At 36.6% G+C, this 21,528-nt stretch overlaps 1 protein-coding gene across 1 annotated transcript in view; it reads right to left on the bottom strand.

The window, feature by feature from the left end:
• The window catches only part of LOC138703784 (uncharacterized), a 109,831-nt gene that overhangs the window by 7,389 nt on the left and 80,914 nt on the right, over positions 1 to 21,528 (bottom strand). Inside the window, exons 2-3 of the mRNA XM_069831962.1 lie at positions 17,096 to 17,276; positions 10,628 to 10,921 (exon numbers count right to left, since the gene is read on the bottom strand). Coding sequence (XP_069688063.1) covers positions 10,628 to 10,921; positions 17,096 to 17,193 — 392 coding nt within the window. The 5' untranslated portion in view covers positions 17,194 to 17,276. The remainder of the gene's footprint in view (positions 1 to 10,627; positions 10,922 to 17,095; positions 17,277 to 21,528) is intronic.

The raw sequence follows: 21,528 nt of genomic DNA on the forward strand, positions 1-21,528 counted from the left end.
ACAATTAAAATATGTAATGATTTGATAGCGCTGAAAATGGAAAAACAAAACTCTTGTGAGAAGTAAAAACCATATACCTATATTATATTGTATACACATATTAAACGAATTCGATACTTAATTTTATAATGTATTATATTATTTTATAATATAATGTATTATATCTGAAATATAAAATATTATTATTACAACTAGTTTGTCACTGAGAAATAAGGAAAAGCTGTTAACTTGAATTTATTTGAAGCAAAGTGTTACTGGATTATGCAATAAGGTAGGCGATGTTTGGATCCTGTGTCTCAACTCTACTCTCAATTATTATCTTAGCGTATGCTCGATTACACTAACCTCTAGCGCTTGAAAGTGGAACTAAACGCTGGCGCACAGAGAAACAAAGCACAGGAAAATTCGCTCAGTATCCGTTCTTTATAATCCCTATTTTCTGGGGTCTCGTCTCGACATACGAAATTTACACGAAAATCATCCACACTATTGAAATACGCCTCGTGCTTAAATCTTTCCACTCGCGCAATAAAGATCACGCTCACAAGTACCATACGTAATTTTATCCATGCCCATAACGAAAAATTATGTTTTATAAAAGAAAATATGTTGAAAATAAGTCCTCATATAATCACATACCATGGCATGGAGTTTAGAATCGATACGTACTAGATAGGTTATGATGTAGGAGGCCATGATTAGTGAAAAATGGTAGGCAGCTAATAGGGATTATAAAGAATGGACACTGAGCGAATTTTCCTGTGTTTTGTTTCTCTGTTCGCCAGCGGATAGTTCCACTTTCAAGCGCTAGAGGTAATGTAATCGAGCATACGCTAAGATAATAATTGAGAATAGAGTTAAGGCACAGGATCCAAACATCGCCTACCTTATTGCATAATCCAGTAACGCTTTGCTTCAAATAAATTCAAGTTAACAGCTTTTCCTTATTTCTCAGTGACAAACTAGTTGTAATAATAATACTCGTATTTTATATTTCAGATATCATAAATTATATTATAAAATAATATAATACATTATAAAATTAAGTATCGAATTCGTTTAATATTTGTATATAATATAATATAGGTATATGGTTTTACTTCTCGTAAGAGTTTTGTTTTTCCATTTTCAGCGCTATCAAATCATTACATATTTTAATTGTTGTTGGGCTCAACGTCTCAACTCTCATTATAAAGGAACTCTAGAGTCTAGACATTGCAGTTAACGAAGGATTTATTATTTTATGGATCCAATTTATTTTATTTGAGTACATAATGTACCTAGATGTATTAATTATGTGTGTTATATTTCCGCTGTGTCGACTGCTAGCTGGTGTGATGTCAGCGCCAACTCTAGGGAGAAAGCAGAATCTCACGCTCTAGCTGGCTTGAAGGTAATTGAAATCGGTCCGGCTACATCAAAGGTACCGACGCGAAGTGTCCATTCTTTATAATCCCTATTCGCTGTGGTAGGTATCTAAGGCGTTGGATAAATAACAAATCATATAATTTTAGTACATATTTTTTTTTTTCATTTTATACGTGTATTTTCGTCTTTTTGAAGTTTCAGGGATTATGTAGAAGTGTTCACGGGACTAATGTGATTAAAATAATTTCACACTTTACTTCTGTAAACTTAAGAGGAATATTAAAACATAATTAATCATCGTGTCTGTTTAGCTCAGTTGATTAACGCGTGTTATTAAATCCTATAAACGCAACTTCGTTGGTTTAAGTCTCCTCACCTCCCAAAAGGTAAATTATTACACATTAAAAAAATATATATTAGATATGAATGCAATGCACAAATTACGACGTAGTAGATAGAGAAAAGAGAAGGAGATTGAGTGTATTTAAGAAATGGTAATAAAGAAGTAGAGGTAGTGACATCTAGTGACTAATATATTAACTTCTTGAGTAACAGTTCAATGGAAAAGTATACGTGTGTACCCGGTACTAGGAAAATACTAATGAACTGTGAGATAAAGTTCAAACTGTGAGGTAAAGTCTTTATCTCACTAGTGGAATAAAGTAATGTTGAATAAAAGCCTACTTTACAAACGCAAAAATATTTATTAAAGGCATGTTTTTCGTTATGGTCATGGATAAATTATTCTTTATTAGTTTTCCTATCTATATGGACAAAAATCACGATCCTATTTGCAATAGTTACCGAATAAAAGGTTGTTAAACATTTGAGAAAAAAAATTTTCTGCAAAAAAACTATTAACTTTCTATCAATATGATATTGTAGTTTTTTTTATTACATACAACATGAGATATTCGCCCTGAAAATCTGCAAGATTATTCACTATTTCACTTCCACTCTGTATAATAGAGTTTTTTCATAAAATTAAAAATAGAAAAACTATTTCATACTTTTTACTCACCTGGTATAGAGCAGATAGTATCGTATTTTCAATCATTGTGCATAAAAACGTAGTTCTGAATTGCTTTAAATGAAGCACTTGAATTTACTTTTTTATTTTATCAACAAATAACCAATAGCTATAAATAGAGGAGTAAGACAAGGGTGCCCATTGTCACCGTCACTTTTTAATGTGTATATGGACGACATCGTGCTGAAGTGGCAGATGGATTTGAAAGTACATTTTAAAATAAAAAAAAAAACATAAATTTAGATACGATGCTTTTTGCCGATGATCAGGTTTTAATTTGTGCTTCCGAAGATGACCTACAAATGTCAATATTTAAATTAAACAAAATTAGCAAAGAAAATAGCTTAACTATATCGGCTACTAAAACAAAAGTGTTAGCCTTTAGAGGATTAGAAACAATTAGAGCCAAAATCGTGTTGAATGGAAGAATGATAGAACAAATTAATGCCTTTAATTATCTGGGCTGCAATATCTCATATGCAAGAAAAGAAGATTTTACAAATAAAATAATAGTAGGCCTACATTATGCAACAAGCCTATAATGATAATAATTAGGAAGCGAGTATGGATGTTTATGAAACAAGCGCAAGCGAGTTTCATAATTTTTCATACGAGCTTCTTAATTACCATTATAGGCGAGATTCATACGACTTTTTATGCTCGACCATATTTCTAACTTGAAATTATTCAGATGTAGCCTATACATTTTATTTGTATCTGACAAGATCGGAAGTGACCTTGTTCTAGGTCGTGAATTGTGAGATGTGCGCAGACGCGAAAGTATTGATTTTTTCCGAGGAACAATAATGTCATTGACCTTGATGTAATCCCGTTAAACTTGATATAACCTTGATTATTGAATTCGACATTGAAAAACGAGATGACAAATTGAATTTATTTGAATATTATTTACAATTAATGCTAATTATTATAGTAACAGAACATAACCTTCTGCGACAGTATTGGATTTCCAACCTCCGTGACTTTTCGCTAATTCTCTTTCGATTGCATATCCGAGAAATATCGATACTTGCGGTTTTATAACGGTACAAAGCTGACTTGTCATTGGCTGAACACCTGTAAGCTGAGTTGTCATTGGCTGAACACCTGTAAGCTGAGTTGTCATCGGCTGAACACCTGTACTTTAATGAGTAGGTGTACTGAACACCTGTACTTTAATGAGTAGGTGTACTTTAATGACATGCATTAAAGGACTGCTACCAGGTGTATAATTACTACATTTCGGCATGGTCGAGCATAAACAAATTTAATTATTTCTGTGGGGTAATAAAAAGAACTTTAAAATACACTAGCAAAGAAACAAGATTTTAATTTTATAAAGTTATGGCAGTCCCTATGTTGCTGTACGGCTCTGAACCCTGGACTCTTACTAAATCCGAAGAAAAAAGAATCGAGGTGATAGAAATGAGATTTTTGAGGAGTATAGCAGATTATATTCCCTTAGACAAGAAACGCAATGAAGACATCAGACTAGAACTGAATATATTCAATTTAATTGAAAAACTCACAGAATATAGGAATAAATGCAAGCAACACGTTGAAAGAATGACTCAAGACCGTATTCCTAAATTAATATTCGACTACAGACCAACTGGTAAACGAAACATAGGTAGACCCAGGAAAAGATGGCTTCAACAATTTTAAAATGTATATACTCCGTATGTAGATGAAATTATTGGGGAACATCAGTGTGGTTTTAGGCGTAATAGATCAACTATTGACCAGATATTTTGTATTCGACACATAATGGAGAAAAAATGGGAGTATAAGGGTACAGTGCATCAGTTATTCATAGATTTCAAAAAGGCATATGACTCGGTTAAGAGAGACATTTTATATGATATTCTTGTTGAATTTGGTATTCCCAAGAAACTAGTTCGTTTAATTAAAATATGTCTCAGTGAAACGTACAGCAGAGTTCGTATAGGTCAGTTTCTGTCCAATTCACTGTGGGCTAAAGCAAGGAGATGCACTGTCACATTTACTTTTTAACTTTGCTCTAGAGTATGCCATTAGGAAAGTCCAGGATAACAGAGAGGGTTTGGAATTGAACGGGTTACATCAGCTGCTTGTCTATGCGGTTGATGTGAATATGTTAGGAGAAAATCCACAAACGATTAGGGAAAACACGAGAATTTTACTGGAAGCAAGTAAAGAGATAGGTTTGGAAGTAAATCCCGAAAAGACAAAGTATATGATTATGTCTCGTGACCAGAATATTGTACGAAATGGAAATATAAAAATTGGAAATTTATCTTTTGAAGAGGTGGAGAAGTTCAAATATCTTGGAACAATTGTAACAAATGTAAATAATACTCGGGAGGAAATTAAACGCAGAATAAATATGGTAAATGCATGTTATTATTCGGTTGAGAAGCTTTTATCATCCAGTCTGCTGTCAAAAAATCTGAAAGTTAGAATTTATAAAACAGTTATATTACCGGTTGTTCTGTATGGTTGTGAAACTTGGACTCTCAATTTAAGAGAGGATCATAGGTTAAGTGTGTTTGAGAATAAGGTGCTTAGGAAAATATTTGGGGCTAAGAGGGATGAAGTTACAAGAGAATGGAGAAAGTTACACAACACAGAACTGCACGCATTGTATTCTTCACCTGACATGATTAGGAACATTAATTTCAGACGTGTTAGATGTGCAGGGCATGTAGCACGTATGGGCGAATCCAGAAATGCATATAGAGTGTTAGTTGGGAGGCCGGAGGGAAAAAGACCTTTGGGGAGGCCGAGACGTAGATGGGAAGATAATATTAAAATGGATTTGAGGGAGTTGGGATATGATGATAGAGACTGGATTAATCTTGCTCAGGATAGGGACCAATGGCGGGCTTATGTGAGGGCGGCAATGAACCTCCGGGTTCCTTAAAAGCCAGTAAGTAAGTAAGTAAGTAAGTAAGTAAGTAAGTATATACTTCATGAGACCGGAAAGAGCCAAACAAGACTTAAACCATGTGGATGATGATGATTTTATCTTTTTCGGGAAGCTACAGCGATCCAGCTCGAAAGCCATGGCCACCCATAGGTTAAGAACCCTTGAACTAAGCTGTGATATAATATGTGTGAGAATAAGTTGTATGAACGAGTGGTCGAGGGATTGTACCTAGTTCACACCAAGCGCCATTGTTTATTTGTGTCAATGTCAATGCATTGTTTCAAATCAGGAACTCATGTCAATAAAATAATTGAGGTTTACTATTCCTTTATAGCCGAATTTCTCAATCAGACGGTAATGGAAAGAAAATCTTTTATGGTGAGCCATGATGTGAAGTTCTTTTGTGATAATTTATTCCAAAGAATTCTGCAATTTTCGTACATTTGCAGGCGTTGCCCAATTATTTGTAAATAAATTAAGTTAAATTTAGTTCTGGGGCGCCATTTTCCCTCCGAAAATAAATTAAAACGTTTCTTCCGTTTTCACTTGCAGGATGAGTTTAATTTCATTAATCAAGTCAATAATTTACCATAATATTAAAGCAGTTAATACTTGTTCAGTTATTATACAAATGTTAGAAGAGTGTATCCAAGAATGAAGAACCTTTTAAGTTCTTTGTATAAATCTATGCAAAGATAATAAACGAAAGAGTAAGAGCAATATCTGAAACTTTAATAGGTGAAGAACAAAGTCGATTCAGAACTGGTCGATCAATATACTTACTTAATTACTGGCTTTTAAGGAACCCGAAGGTTCATTGCCGCCCTCACATAAGCCCGCCATCGGTCCCTATCCTGTGCAAGATTAATCCACTCTCTATCATATTCCACCTCCCACAAATCCATTTTAATATTATCCTCCCATCTACGTGTTGGCTTCTCCAAAGGTCTATTTAGCTCCGGTCTCCCAACTAACACTCTATATACATTTCTGGATTCGCCGATACATGCTACGTGCCCTGCCCACCTCAAACGTCTGGATTTAACTTTATTTTGAATAAAATTTAATGTTTTGTATAACAAAGGTGACTAATATTAGCTTAATTTCATTGTTGTCGGTTTTATTAAATGATGCATGTTTGTAGTATGATTTTAGTTTTGTTAAGATGGCATATTTGATATAATAATCGAAACTATTTACTTACTTACTTACTTACTTACTGGCTTTTAAGGAACTCGGAAGTTCATTGCCGCCCTCACATAAGCCCGCCATTGGGCCCTATTTTGAGCAAGATTAATCCATTCTCTATCATCATATCCCACCTCCCTCAAATGCATTTCAATATTATCTTCCCATCTACGTCTCGGCCTCCCTAAAGGTCTTTTTCCCTCCGGCCTCACAACTAACACTCTATATACATTTCTGGATTCGCCCATACGTGCTACATGTCCTGCCCATCTCAAACGTCTGGATTTAATGTTCCTAATTATGTCAGGTGAAGAATACAATGCGTGCAGTTCTCTGTTGTGTAACTTTCTCCATTCTCCTGTAACTTCATCCCTCTTAGCCCCAAATATTTTCCTAAGCACCTTATTCTCAAACACCCTTAACCTATGTTCCTCTCTTAAAGTGAGAGTCCAAGTTTCACAACCAACCAGAACAACCGGTAATATAACTGTTTTATAAATTCTAACTTTCAGATTTTTTGACAGCAGACTGGATGATAAAAGCTTCTCAACCGAATAATAACAGGCATTTCTCATATTTATTCTGTGTTTAATTTCCTCCCGAGTATCATTTCTATTTGTTACTGTTGCTCCCAGATATTTGAACTTCTCCACCTCTTCAAAAGATAAATTTCGAATTTTTATATTTCCATTTCGTACAATATTCTGGTCACGAGACATAATCATATACTTTGTCTTTTCGGGATTTACTTCCAAACCTATCTCTTTACTTGCTTCAAGTAAAATTCCCGTGTTTTCCCTAATCGTTTGTGGATTTTCTCCTAACATATTCACGTCATCCGCATAGACAAGCAGCTGATGTAACCCGTTCAATTCCAAACCCTCTCTGTTATCCTGGACTTTCCTAATGGCATACTCTAGAGCAAAGTTAAAAAGTAAAGGTGATAGTGCATCTCCTTGCTTTAGCCCACAGTGAATTGGAAATGCATCTGACAGAAACTGACCTATACGGACTCTGCTGTACGTTTCACTGAGACACATTTTAATTAATCGAACTAGTTTCTTGGGAATACCAAATTCAATAAGAATAGGCTATAATAATCGAAACTATACATTATATAATCGATACCTATGCAATACTCGGGGTGGGTCCTATAATGAATCTGTTCCGATGCTACGAACGAAATGTGCATTCATCCGTGTCGTACATTAGATCAGTTGGATGAGTTACTCCTGGGAAAAGCTTCGCAGTAGACAGAACAAGACGAGAGTTTGGACTTCCCTTGTTTTACTTTGTGAACCAACATCCTTGTTTAGGCCTGTGAACCAATCTTATCTCTATATGTCTCCGTACACATCCGCTACGGACGAATATTATTGACTTCTTCCTGGGTTGAAAAATTATTCAGCCCATTTTTACGAGTGTTGATGTTTCCGCTTAGGTATTCCAAATATACTGCCTTCCACATAATTAAAGGCATTTACATTTCCAGCCACGCGTTTGCTTACAGACTGTGTTCATGATGTAAATATCACCGATGTCTGTGTAATATAAAGTATAAAAATAAGCAAGCAGTCTTTTTAAGAAATACAGGAAATCGCAGGAGGTTCTGGAAGGCAATCTTTCTGGTCAAGTCACTGCATGCTGAATCGTACATTGCAGAAACCTTTCATGCTCATGCACATTTGAATAAATTTATCAGGAGACATAAAAAACTGATTATCTTTAAAAGATTTTGTCATTTTGAAGATACTATTTTATTTATTAAAGTATAATAATAAGTTTAATGTTTGACATACATGAATTTGAATGTTTTTCTTTAGTATTTGCTGGAAAATAATCTGAATTTCCTGGACATGTGGGATTTCTGCAATTCATGATTGGTAACATTATTTTTCTTCTAATGGTTTCCACAGAAGGCACGGGTCTGTTTGCAAACTTTATTCTAAATTTACGTTTTGTTTTCGCACACGACTTTCTGACTTTTTGTACAGGGACATCATTTTATTTTTACTAACATTTTTAATATCAACCTGTCTTTACCTTTGGATTAAATGTCTAGAACCGGAAACACCGCTTGCTCCCCCTTCCAAGATGATGATACTGGCGTAAAATACAAATCACTTTACTAGGTATAGGAGGGAAGAAAAGCAGTTCATCCATTTATGTAAATTAGGAAATATCCAATTTTGAGTTTGATAATTTTCATTAGGTTTTTGTTTAATCAAAAATACAGTACTGTATTAACACTTAGTGTTTTTACTCACGAATTGAGCTATCCATTCGGACGTATTAATTATGCAATGTATATTGTACTGTTACAGCACATTAGCGTACAATATAGAGAATGAAGTTAAATTGAAAAATAATCATAATATGGATATTTAAACACATTTTTGAAAATGGTGGCCGTTCATTTCGATACAGGCTTCAGTTCTTTTGTGCATATTATCGTACTATAGACAATTGTACCTAATTCCAATTACCAGTTTCGTCCTTCGTACGAGTAACTCATGTTGAAATAATTCTATACCTACTCTGTAAAAGAGTACCTTACGTACTGTAAATTTAATCTTCACTTCTGCCCGATCCGAAAAGATAAAATTACTCAGAAATGCTATCTACTGTCCGTTCAAGTGGTTACGTCGCAGCGTCGTAGAAAGGGAGGAAATCACGTGACAGTTAATTACTTAACGAGGCCCTTTTATTTAAGTTATTTTAAACAGTTGTGTAATATTACGTAGACGTCCAATTCCTAACAGAAATTAATGTTTTCAGAAAAGAGCTAAGACAGCCCAGCTACTAGATTTTACAGAGGAGCGAACAGAAGCAGGTGGGGGAAACCGGGATGAGACATAGGCAAACGGACGACAGTACCTGTACGAAAATATGACTCAATATTGAAAGCTCTTTCGTCACTGGAAAACGCGAACATATTTCTGGAACGTACTATACTCACTAACTCAGTACTGCATACGCGGTCTTGGTTCTGTGTTGAGAACGGTTGGAAGTTTAGTAGTAGAGGAGGTGGGAGTGAAGTGCATTAAAAAACTCAGGTACAATAAAAATTGAAGTAAAATAAAATGATGTCCCTGTACATATACACATGTTCACGCTATGAGAATTTGTTAATAGGCATTACCTAAATACACAACAATCACTAAACTTTGTACACTTGAAGAATAAGACTTTTGTAAGAAGACTTGTGACTACAGCGAATGCCATATGGCGACTGAGGATCTACTACGCCGCATCTCTAACAACCCGCGCATGGAGCGAGCCCCCAGTAACCCGCTGTTTTCTCGCCTCACGTCATAAAAACGTCTCCATGGATAAATATATAATAGGATGCGAAACTGCGGTCAGCATGATCTGGCGGCGGGGGGCTCAAATAAGATGATCAGCGCCCAACGTCGTAGGTGGTGAACATTAGAACTACTTGTTGGGTACATTACCCAGAGTTCTCTATTTATCCGTTCGAGATATTGCTCGAAGAGACAAGATGGTAGACAGACACTTGCTAATAAGTGAACATAAAGTGATACTACGTGTGTGTATAAGCAGTGATGTTTATGGACGTTGTAAAAATAGTGTTGTTGAATGTATTGTAAAGTAATAGTAATATAAGACATTGAACTATTTAAGTAGTTCTTGCAGACTTTTCCATTGCGCTGTACAATAAATACCCAAAGAATACAATCCCAATTATCTAACCTTTTGCTTTATTTTTTTTCTCTATCTTCTTATATTTTAATTGGGTAGTGTAAAATAGATCGTCTCTTTTATCTTCCTGTTGGGTCCGGTAAAATTTTTCAGTAGAAGATGCTGTGAGGAATAAAAATGTAAATGTTTTATTTTAAATTGGGTTAGTTTTGAATATCGATTAGGGTGGGAGGGAATACTTTCTGCACAGTTTAACGTTTTCGTCACCAGGGTCGCTGCTAAGTGCATGGAGTAATTAGTTACTCTTTTCGCTACTTGGTGCGCTGCTAGATGTAATAATGCCCCTCCTCCCAACAGGTGGCAGCAAGATCAATTTCTACAACAGCGCCTCTAGTATGTGTTACGGCAAACTCAGTAAGTTTCGCATCCTATTATATATTCATCCATGACGTCTCTGCATGAAGCCTCACCTGAGCTCCGACGGAGCCTTGTATGCGGCGCTGGTGACGTAGATATCGGAGCCCTCGTTGTCGTAGTGGCTGTTCCTGGTGTTGCTGGCGGCAGATGGCGCCCTGCTCCCATTCCTGTGCTGTCTATCTCTCCTGTTCTCCCTGTTATTTCCCCTGCGGTGGTTCCTGCTGTCCGAGGACGCGCTTGTAGGGGCCACCACGGTCGCCGATGCTCGCTCGTTAGCGATCATGTACTCCGACATCGTCCGGTCCGAGGGCGCCCGATGGCTCTCCTCTCCGTCCGTGGAGTACGCGCTGAGCACAGAATAAAGGTGATTATCTATACATATATAATTTGAACTGGTAATGGAAATTATGAGAAAACGGCTGAAGGATTTTAATAAATGACTCCTCATTTTGAAGCTCGAAACTCAAAGTTTTTCAGAAAAATAGTAGTTTTCAGCGAAATGTCAATTTTTCAACATAATTTTCCTATTTTCCAAAATCCATCTGTCGTCAGTTTTGAGAACTAGCTAAACTAGCTAATTGCATTTCAGAATAAAACAAAACACACACTACAGTAAACAATATTATACGAAGGCCATGATCTGCAAGAATGCTGACATATTTAGAGCTCAAATTAAATTGGTTATTAAAAACTTAACTTACTAAAAATAATTTACAGGTGTGATTCTGTGGTGTGTAATTCTCTGGGTACAGCTGTGTATTGCATATTAAAAACTACAAAACTTGAGGTGGTTTGATGACATTATTACCATTAGAAATGAAATATTATTGTAGTTAATGCCATGATGAAAACATTAATTATAGATATTAATGCTATATTGATAATATGAAAGTGAAACGTTTTGGGGTTATTTAAGTAGATGTAGAGAATAACTTAAATTAGATTTTGATTTCTATATTTTACTGAGTGGCGGCTATATAGTATTTATAGTATATGTTACTGAAAGCTATAAAACTTACGTAAGATAATATTATTAAAAATCAAATATTTTTATAATTATTAATCAAGTGGGGTTGGGTCTTTTTCATATAGACTATTTAATGGCGGTGTGGTGTAGATATTTATATGCGTGGTTCTCTTCAGTATTGGCTCGAGAGATAGAGTATCTTTCATTATTATGGAAGCAAATAACCTTCAGAATGTCTGGTATTCTTCATTGAAAATAAATCTGAAAAATGTTTATTTGAACGTCTAATGAACTTAGTTTGCAGCATTTGCTGCACAAGCCACTAGTATTATTGAAAAGTCAAAAGGAGATTAGCAAAGGCAAAGGAAGCTTTTAATAGAAAAAGGAGCATCTTCTGCGGACCTCTGGAGAAAGAACTATGGAAGAGAAGTGAAGTGCTTTGTGTGGAGTGTAGCATTGTACGTGGCAGAAACATGGACATTACGACGAAGTGAAGAGAAGAGAATAGAAGCATTGTAAATGTGGATATGGAGAAGAATGTAGCGTGTGAAATGGACAGAATAAGAAACGAAGCTGTGTTGGAAAGAGTGGATGAAGAAAGAATGATGCTGGAACTGATCAGGAAGAGAAAAAGAATTGCCTGGGTCACTAGCTGAGAAGAAACTGCCTACTGAAGGATGCACTGGAAGGAATGGTGAACGGGAGAAGAGTTAGGGCAGAAGAAGATATCAGATGATAGAGACGACATTAAGATATATGGATCATATGAGGAGACGAAGAGGAAGGCAGAAAATAGGAAAGACTGGAGAATGCTGGGTTTGCAGTGAAAGACCTGTCCTTAGGCAGAACACTATGAATGAATGAATGAATGAATGAATGAATGAATATGATTGAATGTCTGCAAATGAACCTAATTTAATGGGTTTGAATGAAAATCCATTTGTAGATTGCAATGATAATAATAATAATAATAATAATAATAATAATAATAATAATAATAATACTTACTTACAAATGACTTTTAACCCCTTCAGGCCTGATGTAGGGTAAAGTTGCCTAATTCTGTGATACCCGTAATTCCGTGATACGTGTTTTTCACTGACTATCACGGGATTGGGTATATTGGTTGAAAGTTCACCGATGTCTCAAAAGTAGCTGAAAGATGCACTCTTTAGAGAAAGATGTCTGGTGCTATGATCGAACGGCAAAGCTTTGACTGACATTCAGTTTGAAAAAAGTATCACGGGATCAGAGGTATCACTGCATTAGGCAACTTTACCCTACATTATAGTGTACATTGTTTCTTTTTTGGAATGTCTTCGATACTTTTAAATATTTTGAAAAATTCAATGTGATAAAAAGGAAATATTATTTTTGAAACATTTCTATAAAAAAAGGTAAAGGTATCCCCGTAACATGCCATGAAGGTGCTTGGGGAGCATGGAGGTAGAGCCCCATGCTTTCTTTGACCTCGGCACTAGAATGAGGTGGTGTGGTCGGCACCACGCTCTGACCGCCTTTTACCCCCGGGAAAGACCCGGTACTCAATTTTATAGGAGGCTGAGTGAACCTCGGGGCCGTTCTGAAAGTTTGGCGAAACATTTCTACACCTGAATTAAAAATAAAATTTAAAATTTTGGGGCCCCAGGGGTAAAAATTGTTCCAAAATTTTGATTTTCTGTGAAGACTTGACGTGGTGGTAAAATTGAGAGTTAAGGGATGGTGGAGTACCGGCTTGTTACCCCTGCTGTGGATGAGTTGTCAGACCTCCGACCTGTCACGCAGGCGGCCCGGGTTCGAGTCCCGGTCAGGTCCGGGAGTTTTCATTGAAAAATCTATAGTGATGCTTGTGACGGACAAGGTCGCAGTTGGAGTTTTTCTCGGGGTTCTCTCGTTTTTCCCCATGTTAGACATCTACATAATTCCGTCACCATTTCTCCATTTCGTCATCATTCCATAGCATTCCCAGATCGCCGGTTGGCGACGCACGGAGGGGGCTGGCCTAGGGACGAGGGGGGATGCCTGGGTACGCAGCGAACCTTAGTGTAGTCAGCCGGTGTGGGTTTTGGAATGCGCCTAGCTTGAGGGTTAGCGCAATAAATCGTAACAGGTCGCAGTGCTGGGCCATAGTGCCCGGTGCTGGACCCCGGACTCGTTTCACCTGCATTATCATCCTCATCTCATTCAGACGCTAAATAACCTAGATGTTGATACAGCGTCGTAAAATAACCTAATAAAGTAAAAGTAAGCCATAGTGCCCCCTCCCGTAAATTCCATACTATTCCGTTGCCATCTTGTTTTTACAAGTCTTGATACCTTCTACCAGAGCTGTTCAGTTTACTCTACTAATGTTCAACTTTTAATTTTTCTAGGCCTCCTTGATGTTTCTTTGGTGATGGAAAGATGTTAATTCTAAAAAAAGCGAGGAGTGGATCGGGACAGCACGTTTGCACATCTCCTTTTTGTGATCGTTGCATGTATACTCTCTTAGTCACGGCCTCCTTGACACTACATTTCGTAACTTGTACATTCTTAAGTACACGTGCAATCGCTATAAGGAGCCTTTCTGTACGCTTTGTGACACAATTTTCACTCGTCATTTCAGTTTGAAAATACATCTGAAAGATATTCACAACTTACAATTTTTTAAATTAATCGTATGGGGAAAAGAAAGTTTTGTCTGTACGGAGCCATTGGGCATATAGGTACCTAAGTTGTCTACAATAGACTACAATGTCAAAGGAAAGGTGATGAAGAGTTGCACAGTCTCACAAAGGAAGAAATAAAATAGAATATAGATTTGGCAAAATAAGAATTGAATCGATGATTGCAGAAAGGGCCTGTCACTTCTTTACAGTTTTAAGATACATAAGAAAAACTATTTGAATGTTTCCACGACATTTTTATATGTATATACTTAATTTCTCTGGAAAGACTACATCAAAACAGTGGCGTAGCATGAAATTTTGAGCAGGGGAAGCTAACTCAAGTTGTCTTTCATGCAATATGAGAAAACGTATTACAAAAATACAGTCTTAAAATAAATAGTAGTCAATGTCAAGTCAGCAGTCGAAGATTGGTTGGAACCTCGTAAGTAACACCAATAAGGCATGACCTCAAATGATACGTATTAAAATATGATTTCACGGTTTACACATATCTCTAACAAATAGACACATATACGTATAACATTAGCTCACTCCCTGTCATAGTTAGAGAAATCACAATATTAGTATCATTACGTAAGTATGCGTCTGTCTTTTGGTTGTGTCCTTCATTGACAGCAAGGGAGTCGGTCATTTGTTTTTTAAATCACACTTTTGTTAGTAAGTCAGTTTTGATAATACAATTGTCCTAAAAAAATTCAAGTAAATTAGTGTCAGGAACTGTTATTTCGCTCATTATTTATTATATCAGCCACAATGCACACTAACACTTCAACTGAACACAACTGACGAAAAGGGATAACTCGGAAACTACTTATTTTCAATGTTGCAGCTAGCTTCTTTGCGAGCCTTGCGACTAGGGTAGCTTAGTTAGAAAGGGATGGGAAATCTGCGGGGTGGATTACACAGAAGAAACCGGTCTGCTTGGAAGCTGGTGTGTGCAGGCTCCTTGTTTACTGCTGCATCACAAATCATCCTGAGCTGCCGCATCACAATATTTAACGCGTAAATATAAATTCTATTAAAATTAATAAATAATTATCTGCATAAACTGCAGGTTTATTATGAAATTATTATTAACTGGGGAAGCTAAGCTTTTTAGCTTACATTGACGCTACGCCACTGCATCAAAACACACATTCAAAGCTATCTTGTTAACACTTCCTACTACAAATAAAACAGTGATTACAATTTATAATTTATATAATTGATGATGATTCCAGATCCTTTCTTCAAAGTAAATATAGGCTGAAATATAGTGATATCTTCTTGTAGCAATAGTTTGTATCTTTTAATGTATTCCATGTCCATCTCTTCATTTGCATCAAACAATAGTAGGCTACATAGGCGTATATAATATAATATAATCGCCATTTGTCCAAAGGCCAAGTCCAAAAATACCAATTTTACGGGAGAAATTAAAATCTGTATACATGCAACGATCATAAAAAGATGTGCAAACGTGCTGTCCCGATCCACTCCTTAAAAGCGGCCTTGGAAAGTGCATTTGAGCTGCAGTCAGTTGTCGACACTGGTTTCTATTTCATATTACAATAATCTCATCCAAATTTCGAAATTGTTTTGGATGAAATATTAAAACACAACGTAAAGTAAAACAATAGAATTAATCTGAGAACACCTACCTGTAGGTACAGGGGCGGACGCAGGATTTTTTTTCGGGGAGAGATTTGAGGAGATAGTAAAAATGGAGTAATGAGAAATAAGTTTATATACTCACAATTTGTTTCCGAGTCACAAACATTTATAAGTTGACCTGAATAGCGTAGTCGGTATAGCCTTCTGTGCTCGAAGTTGCGGGTTCTACCCCAACCCAGCTCGATGGCATTTAAGTGTGTTTAAATGCGACGGGCCTCATATCAGTCGATTTACTGGCATGTAAAAGAAGTCCTAAGGGAAAAAATTCCGGCACACCGTCGACGCTGATATAACCTCGGCAATTGCGAGCGTTGTTAAATAAACCTTAATTTTTTAGTGTTAAAATTTACAATGACTGCAATACAAAAACAATGACAGAATGACATTTACAGAAGAAGGCGACGAGGCTTCTTACACATTTCATCCAGTACTTCATGAGCTTTTACTTCTACATTTTTATGTATATACATCAAGGCCAGTGCATTTAATCTGTCTGCTCCCATCGTGCTCCTCAAGTAAGTCTTCAAATACCGCAATGTTGAGAACGACCGTTCTGGTGTTGCTGTAGTTACAGGCAACGTGCAGACAAAGTTTCAGCGCCTTGCGAGTGCAGGGAAAAATAATTTCATTGCACCTGTTCAAAGATGATATAAAGTCAGTAGGTATTAGGTGAAGATTTTTCTGATCAAGGGAATTTCTTCTCCACATCTACAATTCATTGAAGAAAGACTCTGGTGATGCATCAACATCATTGGGCCACTGATTTACTACAGCCTGAACAGCAGTTTCTAAATCTTCATCTGATGCTCGCACTATGTTTTTATGCAGCAAAGTTTGTATGGACTTTAGGATTCCCTTATGATTTAAAAACCTGTCCTTGAGCTGACTGATGAAATAGTCTAAGAAGAGAAGGAAAATTAAAAGCCTAAGATACTCTTCATGACTCTCTGTCTTGAAGTAAGAACGCTGTGTTTTTCTTCCTGCAGTTCTTGGAATTTAACATTTTAGCAAAGAGAATTTACGTGGAAAACTCTCTAATTCCTATGTACATTCACGAATTAAAATTAATATTATTTTTGTTTCTTGTTTCGTATTTTTCTCAAAATTTCGGGAGGGGATATATCCCCTTAATCCCCCCCCCCTTGCATCCGCCCCTGTGTAGGTATAAGATAGAATTCAAGCATGTCACAGAAACAAACGCACATCTTAAAAAAAAAAAGTCTGAGATTTACCGATTAGTGTTGGCCACGCCACGATGAACGTAAACTGGAGTCATCGATTCGGTTGGTGAGCTGGCCACGTAGTGGCTCTTGTTCACTTTTCTTGCCATGTTGTTTTCTTCAGACCACCTCCTGTGTTACTGCTGAAGACGTTGCATGGACGTCATAAATGTGCCGTCGACCTTCGAGGTGGCTGAAAATAAAAACAACTTAATAGTATACGAATCCATACACAAGAGCACAATATGATTCAATTTTTACATTTAGTATTTACAAATAGGCCTACTACTTAAATGAAGAATAAAAAAAAAGAAAAATGTCGTTTCAAGTTCTTACTCTCTCTCAGACTTTCCATGCCAGTCACACAGATCAGAAAACAGGTTAATATGATTGTAGAGATTTGGTGCGTTTAACTACATTATCATACAAGATACACGTGACGTCATCAATTTTTCAAATAGCACTACATACTTTAATCATGTTACATTGATTACACACATTAAGACGAATTAAAAAATGTATCACGATGTCACCTTCCCAATCAATAAGATTAGGCGAGAAATGGCGGACAGATTTTGCCTGAAGCCCCGTATCAGAAATAGGATTCATTTATGGCCGTAAATCTACGACACGGGGCCCAGAGCAGAAGAAGAAATCTACACTAAGAGATCCCAACTTTGCTTCATTTCACTTTTTTGTTTACATTTGTTTTTATTTCCATTTTGCTTTCGTTTAGTTTTTATTGTCCCGCGCCGTGGCGTCGTGGTCTAAGGCAACCTGCCTAAGACTCGCGTTACGGAATGCGCGCTGGTTCGAGTCCTCATGAGGAAAGAAATTTTCTCATGAAATTTCGGCCAGTGTATGGGACCGGTGCCCAACCAGCATCGTGATCCACTTGGGGAGCTACGATAGGTAGCGAAATCCGATTGCGAATACCAGCTATAACGGCTGGGGGGATCATCGTGCTAACCACACGATACCTCCATTCTGGTTGGATGATCGTCCACCTCTGCTTCGGCATGTGGGCGTGAGGCCAGCAGCCGGCTGGTCGGTCTAGGCCCTTCATGAGCTGTAGCGCCACAGATTAGTTTTTATTTCTTTCATTCCGAAGGGAACCATGCTAAGGATTTTTATCCACAGTTTCGGTCGGAATCGAACCAGCGGACAAACGTTCATGTCGCAGACGGAATGCTCCTTAGCCGCTGACTGGCATGAAGTGGTTGTTACCCAAGATGGTACCGACTTCCTTGTGGGGTTTACGTCGTGCAATACCTGCGATATCCATTAGGCTGGCTAATTGTTATTCAGTTCGTTGTATATAGGTTTTCATACCACAGGAAATGTCTTCCAATTTAGCATCAGCTGTTCATTAAAATTCATACAGACTCGGCCTTCAGCTGCGATGGGCGAGGACTTGCTGATCTCGTGCCCATGAAACCCACACTTTCCGCTTTCTAGCCCCGAGGACCAGACTGCATGAGGTGCAAGCGGGTGAGAGGTTCAAGGCCTCCAAACACGGCGAGTCTAAGTCGAGATAACCCGCTGAACTGAGATCTGAAGAACTTAACCTTTAATTATTAGGTAGGTAGGTACGGTACAGTGCATCAGTTATTCATACATTTCAAAAAGGCATATGACTCGGTTAAGAGAGAAGTTTTATATGATATTCTTATTGAATTTGGTATTCCCAAGAAACTAGTTCGATTAATTAAAATGTGTCTCAGTGAAACGTACAGCAGAGTCCGTATAGGTCAGTTTCTGTCAGATGCATTTCCAATTCACTGTGGGCTAAAGCAAGGAGATGCGCTATCACTTTACTTTTTAACTTTGCTCTAGAATATGCCATTAGGAAAGTTCAGGATAACACAGAGGGTTTGGAATTGAACGGGTTACATCTGCCGCTTGTCTATGCAGATGAAGTGAATATGTTAGGAGAAAATCCACAAACGATTAGGGAAAACACGGGAATTTTACTGGAAGCAAGTAAAGAGATAGGTTTGAAAGTAAATCCAGAAAAGACGAAGTACATGATTATGTCTCGTGACGAGAATATTGTACGAAATGGAAATATAAAAATTGTAAATTTATCTTTTCAAGAGGTGGAGAAGTTCAAGTATCTTGGAGCAACAGTAACAAATATAAATTATACTCGGGAGGAAATTAAATACAGAATAAATATGGGAAATGCGTGTTATTATTCGGTTGAGAAGCTTTTATCATCCAGTCTGCTGTCGAAAAATCTGAAAGTTAGAATTTATAAAACAGTTATATTACCGGTTGTTCTTTATGGTTGTGAAACTTGGACTCTCACTTTGAGAGAGGAACAGATATTAAGGGTGTTTGAGAATAAGGTGCTTAGGAAAATATTTGGGGCTAAGAGGGATGAAGTTACAGGAGAATGGAGAAAGTTACACAACACAGAACTGCACGCATTGTATTCTTCACCTGACATAATTAGAAACATTAAATCCAGACGTTTGAGATGGGCAGGGCATGTAACACGTATAGGCGAATCCAGAAATGCATATAGAGTGTTAGTTGGGAGGCCGGAGGGAAAAAGATCTTTAGGAAGGCCGAGACGTAGATGGGAAGATAATATTAAAATGGATTTGAGGGAGGTGGGATATGATGATAGAGAATGGATTAATCTTGCTCAGGATAGGGATCAATGGCGGGCTTATGTGAGGGTGGCAATGAACTTCGGGGTTCCTTAAAAGCCAGTAAGTAAATAAGTAGGTAGGTAGGTAAAAGTTACATAGGTAGATATGTGAGGTGTTCAGAACAGCTCAAATTCAAAACAGTTATTAGGAACATAAGGATTCTTCAAATTTCTTGAACATTCATTGTTTTTACTTAATGTATTAAGGGGCAAATGTTATTAATTTCGTTAGAGGAAGATTTTTGCTTCAATAAGAAAATTCATTTAAAAAGAAAAATCACTTTTTAACACCTATAAACTTGAAAGGCATGATGAAGGCCGATAAGCTGATACAGTAACAATAGGAGTTTTGTCAGGATCCGTCTGTGCTTATCTATTTAAGAAATATTAGTAGTTTACAATATTTGTCACATTTATTTATTTTGTTTTTTTTTTTTTAACGTTTTCGGCTTGAATAAGCCATCTTCAGAATTTTGATTGAATATGAATATGAATTGAATATGCATATTATTAATTAATAAGCAAAGAAGGGGACTCGAAAATTGAAATCCTTGATATTCTAAAATCATTATAATGTTTCTGTAAAGCATATTAAGAATCAAGTGAAGACATTTTGTAGTAAATCTTTCTGTGAACCTAATTGTAAAAAAAAAAAAACCTGAGTTATATCAATTTTTCTAAATAGTTACAAATTGGGGGCTATTGCAAAATTTGGGCGTCCTTTTGCTTTTTTTTTTTTTTAAACCTTATTCTCAAATTTAGATTTTGTTCAGTACAGAAAAAATTGTAAGTTTCAAAAACAAAACAAGGAATTTAAAATTTTCAATATCCTCTTCCCATAATACTTTCGTGCGAGATCGTGCGTATTTGCTTGTTTTCCGCACAGAACCAATACGCGGTAAGTGTGAATTACCACATTCAGTATTCCCAACGTAACACACATAACAATTTCCCTCTTCTTACCGCTTAAGCGCGACATTCATTTTACTGCTTTAGGCTTTTAACATATTATTTTTAGAGACGTTTAACATAGTAATAATTATAAATTGGAAACTTACCACTGCAATTTCACCTAAATTGCACTGTTAATTATTGTTTTTAAATATTTGCAAAAATTAAGTAAAGTCTACTACTCTACGAAACTTATTGCATTCCTGATACAAGTAACATTAAGGAAGCCGTGAAAAAATCAACGAGATTCCAGATGCCGATGTTATTACTGCAATATGTTATATAAATAATATTGTTAAAATATTAAAATGAAAAATAAATCATTACATAACCTTACCGTTTGTTTTAAGTTCGCATTTATAGACTGGGGAAAAAAAAAAGACAGACGTATATCACGGCCTGCTGGAGTATAGTAAACACAGGAAACATTTTACAGCAACAATGTTGAAGAAAGATATTTTGATATTCCGAAGTTGGCGTCATTAAACAGAAACCAACATGGAGATTTCATTGAAACTAATTAGAAATTCGTCTTTCAGGTATGTAATAAACGATCTTCGCACAAAATATTGTACGATACACGAGCAATATGTTTGTTTTCATGTTCTCGGAAATTAAAAAAGCTCAACTACGTTTCGCTTTTTCAATCTTTTCCTCGAACATGAAGACGTCAACATACCGCTCTTGTAACGCATATTACTATTGTCGAAGAAATTGTCACGGAATACGATTACTTGAGGTCATCTCAACTTATCGGTTAGCTGGAAAAGAGTTCGTTGTGCGGCAAGCACATCTTGTGGTCCACACCTGTCAGGAAATGGCTTAGGAAACCTCT

Source organism: Periplaneta americana, chromosome 7 (genome assembly GCF_040183065.1).
Source record: "Periplaneta americana isolate PAMFEO1 chromosome 7, P.americana_PAMFEO1_priV1, whole genome shotgun sequence".
NCBI lineage: Eukaryota > Metazoa > Arthropoda > Insecta > Blattodea > Blattidae > Periplaneta > Periplaneta americana.